The following is a 13,938-nucleotide window of genomic DNA, read 5'->3' on the forward strand; positions in this document are numbered from 1 at the left end:
TATAATATATAGCCAGTGATAATATATAGCCAGGGATAATATATAGCCAGAGATAGTATATAGCCAGTGATACCCAGTGATAATATATAGCCAGGGATAATATATAGCCAGTGATACCCAGTGATAATATATATCCAGTGATAATATATAGCCAGGGATAATATATAGCCAGAGATAGTATATAGCCAGTGATACCCAGTGATAATATATAGCCAGTGATAATATATAGCCAGGGATAATATATAGCCAGAGATAGTATATAGCCAGTGATACCAGGTGATAATATATAGCCAGGGATAATATATAGCCAGTGATACCCAGTGATAATATATAGCCAGTGATACCCAGTGATAATATATAGACAGTGATAATATATAGCCAGGGATAATATATAGCCAGAGATAGTATTTAGCCAGTGATACCCAGTGATAATATATAGCCAGGGATAATATATAACCAGTGATAACCAGTGATACTATATAGCCAGGGATAATATATAGCCAGTGATACCCAGTGATAATATATAGCCAGGGATAATATATAGCCAGGGATACCCAGTGATAATATATAGCCAGGGATAATATATAGACAGTGATACCCAGTGATAATATATAGCCAGGGATACCCAGTGATAATATATAGCCAGGGATAATATATAGCCATGGATACCCAGTGATAATATATAGCCAGGGATAATATATAGCCAGTGATAATATATAGCCTGTGATACCCAGTGATAATATATAGCCAGGGATAATATATAGCCAGGGATAATATATAGCCAGTGATAATATATAGCCAGTGATATTATATAGCCAGGGATAATATATAGCCAGTGATAATATATAGCCAGAGATAATATATAGCCAGTGACGCAGTGATAATATATAGCCAGGATAATATATAGCCAGGGATAATATATAGCCAGAGATACCAATAATATATAGATACCCAGTGATATATATATAGCCAGGGATAATATTATATAGCCAGGGATACCCAGTGATAATATATAGCCAGTGATAATATATAGCCAGGGATAATATATAGCCAGAGATAATATATAGCCATTGATATTATATAGCCAGGGATAATATATAGCCAGTGATCCCCAGTGATAATATATAGCCAGAGACAGTATAGCCAGTGATACAGTGATAATATATAGCCATAATATATACCCAGGGATAATATATAGAGAGATAGTATATAGCCAGTGATACCAGTGATAATATATAGCCAGGGATAATATATAGCCAGTGATACCCAGTGATAATATATAGCCAGTGATACCAGTGATAATATATAGCCAGTGATAATATATAGCCAGGGATAATATATAGCCAGATAGTATATAGCCAGTGATACCCAGTGATAATATATAGCCAGGGATAATATATAACCAGATAATATATAGCCAGGGATAATATATAGCCAGTGATAATGATAATATATAGCCAGGGATAATATATAGCCAGGGATGTGATAATATATAGCCAGGGATAATATATAGCCAGTGATACTCAGTGATAATATATAAGAGATACCCAGTGATAATATATAGCCAGGGATAATATATAGCCATGGATACCCAGTGATAATATATAGCCAGGGATAATATATAGCCAGTGATAATATATAGCCAGGGATAATATATAGCCAGATAATTATAGATATACCCAGTAAAATATATAGCCAGTGATACCCAGTGATAATATATAGCCAGTGATAATATATAGCCAGTGATATTATATAGCCAGTGATAATATATACCCAGTGATACCCAGTGATAATATATAGCCAGTGATAATATATAGCCAGTGATAATATATAGCCAGGGATAATATATAGTCAGAGATAGTATATAGCCAGTGATACCCAGTGATAATATATAGCCAGGGATAATATATAGCCAGTGATACCCAGTGATAATATATATCCAGTGATAATATATAGCCAGGGATAATATATAGCCAGAGATAGTATATAGCCAGTGATACCCAGTGATAATATATAGCCAGTGATAATATATAGCCAGGGATAATATATAGCCAGAGATAGTATATAGCCAGTGATACCAGGTGATAATATATAGCCAGGGATAATATATAGCCAGTGATATTATATAGCCAGGGATAATATATAGCCAGTGATACCCAGTGATAATATATAGCCAGTGATAATATATAGCCAGTGATAATATATAGCCAGGGATAATATATAGCCAGAGATAGTATATAGCCAGTGATACCCAGTGATAATATATAGCCAGAGATAATATATAGCCAGTGATACCAGTGATAATATATATCCAGTGATAATATATAGCCAGGGATAATATATAGCCAGAGATAGTATATAGCCAGTGATACCCAGTGATAATATATAGCCAGTGATATTATATACACAGGGATAATATATAGCCAGAGATAGTATATAGCCAGTGATACCAGGTGATAATATATAGCCAGGGATAATATATAGCCAGTGATACCCAGTGATAATATGTAGCCAGTGATACCCAGTGATAATATATAGCCAGTGATAATATATAGCCAGGGATAATATATAGCCAGAGATAGTATTTAGCCAGTGATACACAGTGATAATATATAGCCAGGGATAATATATAACCAGTGATAACCAGTGATACTATATAGCCAGGGATAATATATAGCCAGTGATACCCAGTGATAATATATAGCCAGGGATAATATATAGCCAGGGATACCCAGTGATAATATATAGACGAGGGATGATATATAGCCAGTGATACTCAGTGATAATATATAGCCAGGGATATCGAGTGATAATATATAGCCAGGGATAATATATAGCCATGGATACCCAGTGATAATATATAGCCAGGATAATATATACCCAGTGATAATATATAGCCAGGGATAATATATAGCCAGTGATAATATATAGCCAGTGATACCCAGTGAAAATATATAGCCAGTGATACCCAGTGATAATATATAGCCAGTGATAATATATACCCAGTGATAATATATAGCCAGTGATATTACATAGCCAGTGATAATATATACCCAGTGATACCCAGTGATAATATATAGCCAGTGATATTATATAGCCAGTGATAATATATATAGCCAGTGATAATATATAGCCAGGGATAATATATAGCCAGAGATAGTATATAGCCAGTGATACCCAGTGATAATATATAGCCAGGGATAATATATAGCCAGTGATACCCAGTGATAATATATCCAGTGATAATATATAGCCAGGGATAATATATAGCCAGAGATAGTATATAGCCAGTGACACCCAGTGATAATATATAGCCAGTGATAATATATAGCCAGGGATAATATATAGCCAGAGATAGTATATAGCCAGTGATACCAGGTGATAATATATAGCCAGGGATAATATATAGCCAGTGATACCCAGTGATAATATATAGCCAGTGATACCCAGTGATAATATATAGACAGTGATAATATAGCCAGGGATAATATATAGCCAGAGATAGTATTTAGCCAGTGATACCCAGTGATAATATATAGCCAGGGATAATATATAACCAGTGATAACCAGTGATACTATATAGCCAGGGATAATATATAGCCAGTGATACCCAGTGATAATATATAGCCAGGGATAATATATAGCCAGGGATACCCAGTGATAATATATAGCCAGGGATAATATATAGACAGTGATACCCAGTGATAATATATAGCCAGGGATACCCAGTGATAATATATAGCCAGGGATAATAAATAGCCATGGATACCCAGTGATAATATATAGCCAGGGATAATATATAGCCAGTGATAATATATAGCCTGTGATACCCAGTGATAATATATAGCCAGGGATAATATATAGCCAGGGATAATATATAGCCAGTGATAATATATAGCCAGTGATATTATATAGCCAGGGATAATATATAGCCAATGATAATATATAGCCAGAGATAATATATAGCCAGTGACACGCAGTGATAATATATATTGAGGATAATATATAGCCAGGGATAATATATAGCCAGAGATACCCAGTAATAATATATAGCGAGGGATAATATATAGCCAGTGATACCCAGTGATAATATATAGCCAGGGATAATATATAGCCAGGGATACCCAGTGATAATATATAGCCAGTGATAATATATAGCCAGGGATAATATATAGCCAGAGATAATATATAGCCATTGATATTATATAGCCAGGGATAATATATAGCCAGTGATCCCCAGTGATAATATATAGCCAGTGATAATATATAGCCAGGGATAATATATAGCCAGGGATAATATATAGCCAGTGATAATATATAGCCAGAGATAATATATAGCCAGTGACACGCAGTGATAATATATAGCCAGGGATAATATATAGCCAGGGATAATATATAGCCAGAGATACCCAGTGATAATATATAGCCAGGGATAATATATAGCCAGAGATACCCAGTGATAATATATAGCCAGGGATAATATATAGCCAGTGATACCCAGTGATAATATATAGCCAGGGATAATATATAGCCAGTGATATTATATAGCCAGGGATAATATATAGCCAGTGATAATATATAGCCAGAGATAATATATAGCCAGTGACACGCAGTGATAATATATAGCCAGGGATAATATATAGCCAGGGATAATATATAGCCAGTGATACCCAGTGATAATATATAGCCAGGGATAATATATAGCCAGGGATACCCAGTGATAATATATAGCCAGTGATAATATATAGCCAGGGATAATATATAGCCAGTGATAATATATAGCCAGAGATAATATATAGCCATTGATATTATATAGCCAGGGATAATATATAGCCAGTGATCCCCAGTGATAATATATAGCCAGTGATAATATATAGCCAGGGATAATATATAGCCAGGGATAATATATAGCCAGTGATAATATATAGCCAGAGATAATATATAGCCAGTGACACGCAGTGATAATATATAGCCAGGGATAATATATAGCCAGGGATAATATATAGCCAGAGATACCCAGTGATAATATATAGCCAGGGAAAATATATAGCCGGAGATACCCAGTGATAATATATAGCCAGGTATACCCAGTGATAATATATAGCCAGTGATAATATATAGCCAGGGATAATATATAGCCAGTGATAATATATAGCCAGAGATAATATATAGCCATAGATATTATATAGCCAGGGATAATATATAGCCAGTGATCCCCAGTGATAATATATAGCCAGTGATAATATATAGCTAGGGATAATATATAGCCAGGGATAATATATAGCCAGAGATAATATATACCCAGTGATAATATATAGCCAGAGATAATATATAGCCAGTGATAATATATAGCCAGGGATAATATATAGCCAGTGGTAATATATAGCCAGGGATAATATATAGCCAGGGATAATATATAGCCAGAGATAATATATACCCAGTGATAATATATAGCCAGTGATAATATATAGCCAGTGATAATATACAGTCAGATATAATATTTAGCCAGTCATACCCAGTGATAATATATAGCCAGTGATAATATATAGCCAGGGATAATATATAGCCAGTGATACCCAGTGATAATATATAGCCAGGGATAATATATAGCCAGTGATAATATATAGCCAGGGATAATATATAGCCAGTGATACCCAGTGATAATATATAGCCAGGGATAATATATAGCCAGGGATAATATACAGCCAGTGATAATATATAGCCAGTGATAATATATAGCCAGTGATACCCAGTGATAATATATAGCCAGTGATAATATATAGCCAGGGATAATATATAGCCAGTGATACCAGTGATAATATATAGCCAGTGATAATATATAGCCAGGGATAATATATAGCCAGTGATAATATATACCCAGTGATAATATATAGCCAGTGATAATATATAGCCAGTGATAATATATAGCCAGTGATACCCAGTGATAATATATAGCCAGTGATAATATATAGCCAGGGATAATATATAGCCAGTGATACCCAGTGATAATATATAGCCAGTGATAATATATAGCCAGGGATAATATATAGCCAGTGATAATATATACCCAGTGATAATATATAGCCAGTGATAATATATAGCCAGTGATACCCAGTGATAATATATAGCCAGGGATAATATATAGCCAGTGATAATATATAGCCAGGGATAATATATAGCCAGGGATAATATATAGCCAGTGATAATATATAGCCAGGGATAATATATAGCCAGGGATAATATATAGCCAGTGATAATATATAGCCAGTGATACCCAGGGATAATATATAGCCAGTGATAACATATAGCCAAAGACAATATATAGCCAGTGATCCCCAGTGATATTATATAGCCAGTGAGAATATATAGCCAATGATATAAAATAGACAGTGATATTATATTTTTATTTTATTTTACCTTTATTTAACTAGGCAAGTCAGTTAAGAACTAATTCCTTCCACAGCTGATGAACAATAGTATTGAAGTGAATGCTGTCCTCCACACAGCTGATGAACTATAGTATTGATGTGAATGCTGTCCTCCCCACAGCTGATGAACTATAGTATTGATGTGAATGCTGTCCTCCACACAGCTGATGAACTATAGTATTGATGTGAATGTTGTCCTCCCCACAGCTGATGAACTATAGTATTGATGTGAATGCTGTCCTCCACACAGCTGATGAACAATAGTATTGTTGATATTGATGTGAATGCTGTTCTCCACACAGCTGATGAACAGTAGTATTGGTGATATTGATGTGAATGCTGTTCTCCACACAGCTGATGAACAGTAGTATTGATGTGAATGCTGTCCTCCACACAGCTGATGAACAATAGTATTGATGATATTGATGTGAATGCTGTCCTCCACACAGCTGATGAACAATAGTATTGATGATATTGATGTGAATGCTGTTCTCCACACAGCTGATGAACTATAGTATTGGTGATATTGATGTAAATGCTGTCCTCCACACAGCTGATGAACTATAGTATTGGTGATATTGATGTGAATGCTGTTCTCCACACAGCTGATGAACTATAGTATTGGTGATATTGATGTGAATGCTGTTCTCCACACAGCTGATGAACTATAGTATTGATGTGAATGCTGTTCTCCACACAGCTGATGAACAATAGTAATGGTGATATTGATGTGAATGCTGTCCTCCCCACAGTACCAGTACTCCTTCCTCCACCAGTGTGTTCGAGATGTCCTGAGAGCCAGGAAGCTCCGTAGTGAGCAGGAGAACCCTCTCTACCCCATCTATGAGAACTTCAACCCAGACTACTACCGTGGTAAGACTATACCAAGACTATATATCCAGTCTACTACCATGGTAGGACTATACCACCATACCAAGACTATATATCCAGACTACTACCGTGGTAAGACTATACCAAGACTATATATCCAGACTACTACCATGGTAGGACTATACCAAGACTATATATCCAGACTACTACCATGGTAAGACTATACCAAGACTATATATCCAGACTACTACCATGGTAAGACTATACCAAGACTATATATCCAGACTACTACCATGGTAAGACTATACCAAGACTATATATCCAGACTACTACCATGGTAGGACTATACCAAGACTATATATCCAGACTACTACCATGGTAAGACTATACCAAGACTATATATCCAGACTACTACCATGGTAAGACTATACCAAGACTATATATCCAGACTACTACCATGGTAAGACTATACCAAGACTATATATCCATACCCTCATACCAAGACTATATATCCAGACTACTACCATGGTAAGACTATACCAAGACTATATATCCAGACTACTACCATGGTAAGACTATACCAAGACTATATATCCAGACTACTACCATGGTAAGACTATACCAAGACTATATATCCAGACTACTACCGTGGTAAGACTATACCAAGACTATATATCCAGACTACTACCATGGTAGGACTATACCAAGACTATATATCCAGACTACTCCCCATGGTAGGACTATACCAAGACTATATATCCAGACTACTACCGTGGTAAGACTATACCAAGACTATATATCCAGTCTACTACCATGGTAGGACTATACCAAGACTATATATCCAGTCTGCTACCATGGTAAGACTATACCAAGACTATATATCCAGTCTACTACCATGGTAAGACTATACCAAGACTATATATCCAGACTACTACCATGGTAAGACCATACCAAGACTATATATCCAGACTACTACCATGGTAGGACTATACCAAGACTATATATCCATCCTACTACCATGGTAAGACCATACCAAGACTATTTATCCATCCTACTACCATGGTAAGACTATACCAAGACTATATATCCAGTCTACTACCATGGTAGGACTATACCAAGACTATATATCCAGACTACTACCATGGTAAGACTATACCCCCATACCAAGACTATATATCCAGACTACTACCATGGTAAGACTATACCAAGACTATATATCCAGACTACTACCGTGGTAAGACTATACCAAGACTATATATCCAGTCTGCTACCATGGTAAGACTATACCAAGACTATATATCCAGTCTACTACCATGGTAAGACTATACCACCATACCAAGACTATATATCCAGACTACTACCATGGTAAGACTATACCAAGACTATATATCCAGACTACTACCATGGTAAGACTATACCAAGACTATATATCCAGTCTACTACCATGGTAGGACCATACCAAGACTATATATCCAGTCTACTACCATGGTAAGACTATACCAAGACTATATATCCAGACTACTACCGTGGTAAGACTATACCCCCATACCAAGACTATATATCCAGACTACTACCATGGTAAGACTATACCTCCATACCAAGACTATATATCCAGACTACTACCATGGTAAGACTATACCTCCATACCAAGACTATATATCCAGTCTGCTACCATGGTAAGACCATACCAAGACTATATATCCAGACTACTACCATGGTAAGACTATACCAAGACTATATATCCAGACTACTACCATGGTAGGACTATACCAAGACTATATATCCAGACTACTACCATGGTAAGACTATACCAAGACTATATATCCAGACTACTACCATGGTAAGACTATACCAAGACTATATATCCAGACTACTACCATGGTAAGACTACCAAGACTATATATCCAGACTATGACCATGGTAAGACCATACCAAGACTATATATCCAGACTATGACCATGGTAAGACCATACCAAGACTATATATCCAGACTACTACCATGGTAAGACTATACCAAGACTATATATCCATCCTACTACCATGGTAAGACCATACCAAGACTATATATCCAGACTACTACCATGGTAAGACCATACCAAGACTATATATCCAGACTACTACCATGGTAAGACCATACCAAGACTATATATCCAGACTACTACCATGGTAGGACTATACCCCCATACCAAGACTATATATCCAGACTACTACCATGGTAAGACTATACCAAGACTATATATCCATCCTACTACCATGGTAAGACCATACCAAGACTATATATCCAGACTACTACCATGGTAGGACCATACCAAGACTATATATCCAGACTACTACCATGGTAAGACCATACCAAGACTATATATCCAGACTACTACCATGGTAAGACTATGCATACCAAGACTATATATCCAGACTACTACCATGGTAAGACCATACCAAGACTATATATCCAGACTACTACCATGGTAAGACCATACCAAGACTATATATCCAGACTACTACCATGGTAAGACCATACCAAGACTATATATCCAGACTACTACCATGGTAAGACCATACCAAGACTATATATCCAGACTACTACCATGGGACTAAGACCATACCAAGACTATATATCCAGACTACTACCATGGTAAGACCATACCAAGACTATATATCCAGACTACTACCATGGTAAGACCATACCAAGACTATATATCCAGACTACTACCATGGTAAGACCATACCAAGACTATATATCCAGTCTGCTACCATGGTAAGACCATACCAAGACTATATATCCAGTCTGCTACCATGGTAAGACTATACCAAGACTATATATCCAGACTACTACCATGGTAAGACCATACCAAGACTATATATCCAGTCTGCTACCATGGTAAGACTATACCAAGACTATATATCCAGACTACTACCATGGTAAGACCATACCAAGACTATATATCCAGACTACTACCATGGTAGGACTATACCCCCATACCAAGACTATATATCCAGACTACTACCATGGTAAGACCATACCAAGACTATATATCCAGACTACTACCATGGTAAGACCATACCAAGACTATATATCCAGACTACTACCATGGTAGGACTATACCCCCATACCAAGACTATATATCCAGACTACTACCATGGTAGGACTATACCAAGACTATATATCCAGACTACTACCATGGTAAGACCATACCAAGACTATATATCCAGACTACTACCATGGTAAGACCATACCAAGACTATATATCCAGACTACTACCATGGTAAGACCATACCAAGACTATATATCCAGACTACTACCATGGTAAGACCATACCAAGACTATATATCCAGACTACTACCATGGTAAGACCATACCAAGACTATATATCCAGACTACTACCATGGTAAGACCATACAAGACTATATCCAGACTACTACCATGGTAAGACCATACCAAGACTATATATCCAGACTACTACCATGGTAAGACCATACCAAGACTATATATCCAGACTACTACCATGGTAAGACCATACCAAGACTATATATCCAGACTACTACCATGGTAAGACTACACCACCATACCAAGACTATATATCCAGACTGTAGATATAGGTCTACCAATATAATTAGAATTACAAGCACGGACAGATGGCTGTAAGCCTACCAATAGAATTACCATGACTGGAACAGACAGACGTCTGTAAGCCTACCAATAGAATTACCATGACTGGAACAGACAGACGTCTATAAGCCTACCAATAGAATTACCATGACTGGAACAGACAGACGGCTGTAAGCCTACCAATAGAATTACCATGACTGGAACAGACAGACGTCTGTAAGCCTACCAATAGATTTACCATGACTGGAACAGACAGACGTCTATAAGCCTACCAATAGAATTACCATGACTGGAACAGACAGACGGCTGTAAGCTCACCAATAGAATTACCATGACTGGAACAGACAGACGGCTGTAAGCCTACCAATAGAATTACCATGACTGGAACAGACAGACGTCTGTAAGCCTACCAATAGAATTACCATGACTGGAACGGACAGGCGGCTGTAAGCCTACCAATAGAATTACCATGACTGGAATAGACAGACGGCTGTAAGCCTACCAATAGAATTACCATGACTGGAACGGACAGACGGCTGTAAGCCTACCAATAGAATTACCATGACTGGAACGGACAGACGGCTGTAAGCCTAAGCCTACCAATAGAATTACCATGACTGGAACAGACAGACGGCTGTAAGCCTACCAATAGAATTACCATGACTGGAACGACAAAGCCAACATGGCAGCTGGGTTCCTCCACCAGAGAACATAGACTTGATGGTTAGACTGGTTCCTCCACCAGAGAACATAGACTTGATGGTTAGACTGGTTCCTCCACCAGAGAACATAGACTTGATGGTTAGACTGGTTCCCCCCACCAGAGAACAATGCCTTGATGGCGATATCCCATTCTAGTATGTCTAACTCTATGGCTTTAATCACAGTTCCATTTTAGTCGCTAAACGATAATCCCTAAACCGTCTAAAGGACTTAATCATAGAGGAAGGGTACATTTAGTACACGTGTGTTTGGCATAATATTTGACTAAATGTGCCTTTGTTTGTCTTACTCTCTTCAGATTTTGTGTACGGGAGGACGCTAAGGACAGTCTGGGGTCACTCTCCACACAACTGAGTGAGAATGAAAACCAGGGAAGAATCTGTTCAATACCACCAGACAGCCATTCTGTCACAACTAAAGCAGCACTATAGAGTGTGTGGTGGGTGGGGTATAGCTATTTATTTTTGATACACTGTTGGTTCAACCTCTCAGGATGTCTATTTAAAATGGAGCAGATTGACGTCTGGAAATATTGACGTTTCGTTCACTTATAGCTGAATCTTAGGTTGCATTCAATGAGATATGATTATATTGTTTTGCACCTAATTGTAAGCGCTTCCAAGAAACATTATTCCCTAAACTCATGCTATTTCAATATTAATAATGTCTGATGAAAAGACAAAAGGAACTGATATAAAATATGGATATAATAATTCTTATTCAACGTAAACAGATAAGAAAGATGAATGAAAGCCTTCAGGCGTAGCAATGAATGGGATTCTATGAGGCGTAGCTTCCCTACATCACAAAGCATTATTATGACAAGGCCTGAATGCCTAAAAACCTTCCCTGAAGAAACCTTCTCTGCATCCCAAATGGCACCCTATTCTCTATGTGCCCTAATCAAAAGATGTGCACTATATAGGGAATAGGGTGCCATTTGGGTACAAAGATCTTTCTGTATAATATGTTCTAAATCGTAGTTGCTGGTTTGTAGTTTAAAAAACGAATTAACCCGGAGCAGCCAGACAGACAGCTAGCTGTCTTGAGAGTAGCTCATCACAATGCTGTCTAGATCCGTGTATAAAGTAGCAGACCGTCTGTACAGTTGGTTGTGTTGTGAATAGTCCTCTTATCTTTAAACATGGCGTCAGTTCATGTTGTGTGTGTGTGTACCATTGAGTTTGTACAGTAGAGCCTGGAGGAGGGAACAGCATATAGTTTGTATGCCATCACAGCTACCTATGTTTTCTAGGGCAAAGGGAAAACTCGACTGGAAAACAAACGCCATCTTGTATTCGGTTGTTTCCGGAAAGAGGTGGTAACCTTTTCTCCATGGTCTCTCGAACCAAGATGGAGGGAATGTTCATGAGAGAGACTGTATGGGGTTTTGTACATTACCTTCTTCAAAACATCATGTTGCATTTCTGATCATCCTGTTGCATAAAACTAGGCTGATGGATGTGTCTGTGAACAATAGGAACAGGGATCTTTCTACGTCATGTGTTGAACTGAGCGGGAGATCCCATCAACTGAATCTGAGCTGGCCAGCTTCCTGATCTAAACAGGAGAAGGTCTAGAAGTTGGACTAAACTAAAAAAAAAACAACTGAAGAAACTTCACACAATAAGCAATAACTGGCCAAATCCTGCTGAGATCCTGGGGATAGTGAGAGAATTGAATAAAATGTCAACATCCTGACCCTGTGAGAGGTCTGCAGTGTCCAAGACACTGACCTTTCCAGACTACAGGTTTTGGGACGTGGCATTCCTCTGTCTGAGCTTCTCTGAGCCCCTAGCCACGGAAACAGACCTAGCTCCAGAAGAAACAGTGTTGGTTGGCATTCTTCCCATTGTTACTGAAGACAATGCAGGTCTTCAATAGCTCTCACTACGTTAGTATTTAAACATCAATCTGTATCTACATGTAAATAGTAGGTTCAGATTGAATCTTCTCTCCAATGGCTCCCATTATGTTAGTGTTTATACTCTATATACAAAAATCACACATTTATTTTAACTTTGTTGTTCAATTTAAACATAAAAAAATACTAGCTTTAAAAAACAAATACTAAGATGATCATTTTCAGGGTTCTGACTCCTCCCTGTAGAATCAGATGGAACACATTCTGACTCCTCCCAGTAGTATCAGATGGAACACATTCTGACTCCTCCCAGTAGTATCAGATGGAACACATTCTGACTCCTCCCAGTAGTATCAGATGGAACACATTCTGACTCCTCCCAGCAGTATCAGATGGAACACATTCTGACTCCTCCCAGTAGTATCAGATGGAACACATTCAGACTCCTCCCAGTCGTATTAGATGGAACACATTCTGACTCCTCC

The 13,938-nt window shown here is 37.4% G+C and overlaps 1 protein-coding gene across 1 annotated transcript in view; it reads left to right on the forward strand.

The window, feature by feature from the left end:
• The window catches only part of LOC135516567 (receptor-type tyrosine-protein phosphatase beta-like), a 140,215-nt gene extending 128,272 nt beyond the window's left edge, over positions 1-11,943 (forward strand). The window contains exons 31-32 of the mRNA XM_064940917.1: positions 7,181-7,301; positions 11,888-11,943. Coding sequence (XP_064796989.1) covers positions 7,181-7,301; positions 11,888-11,943 — 177 coding nt within the window. The remainder of the gene's footprint in view (positions 1-7,180; positions 7,302-11,887) is intronic.
• Positions 11,944-13,938: the final 1,995 nt, after the last annotated feature.

Source organism: Oncorhynchus masou, chromosome 27 (assembly GCF_036934945.1).
Source record: "Oncorhynchus masou masou isolate Uvic2021 chromosome 27, UVic_Omas_1.1, whole genome shotgun sequence".
Classification (NCBI taxonomy): domain Eukaryota; kingdom Metazoa; phylum Chordata; class Actinopteri; order Salmoniformes; family Salmonidae; genus Oncorhynchus; species Oncorhynchus masou.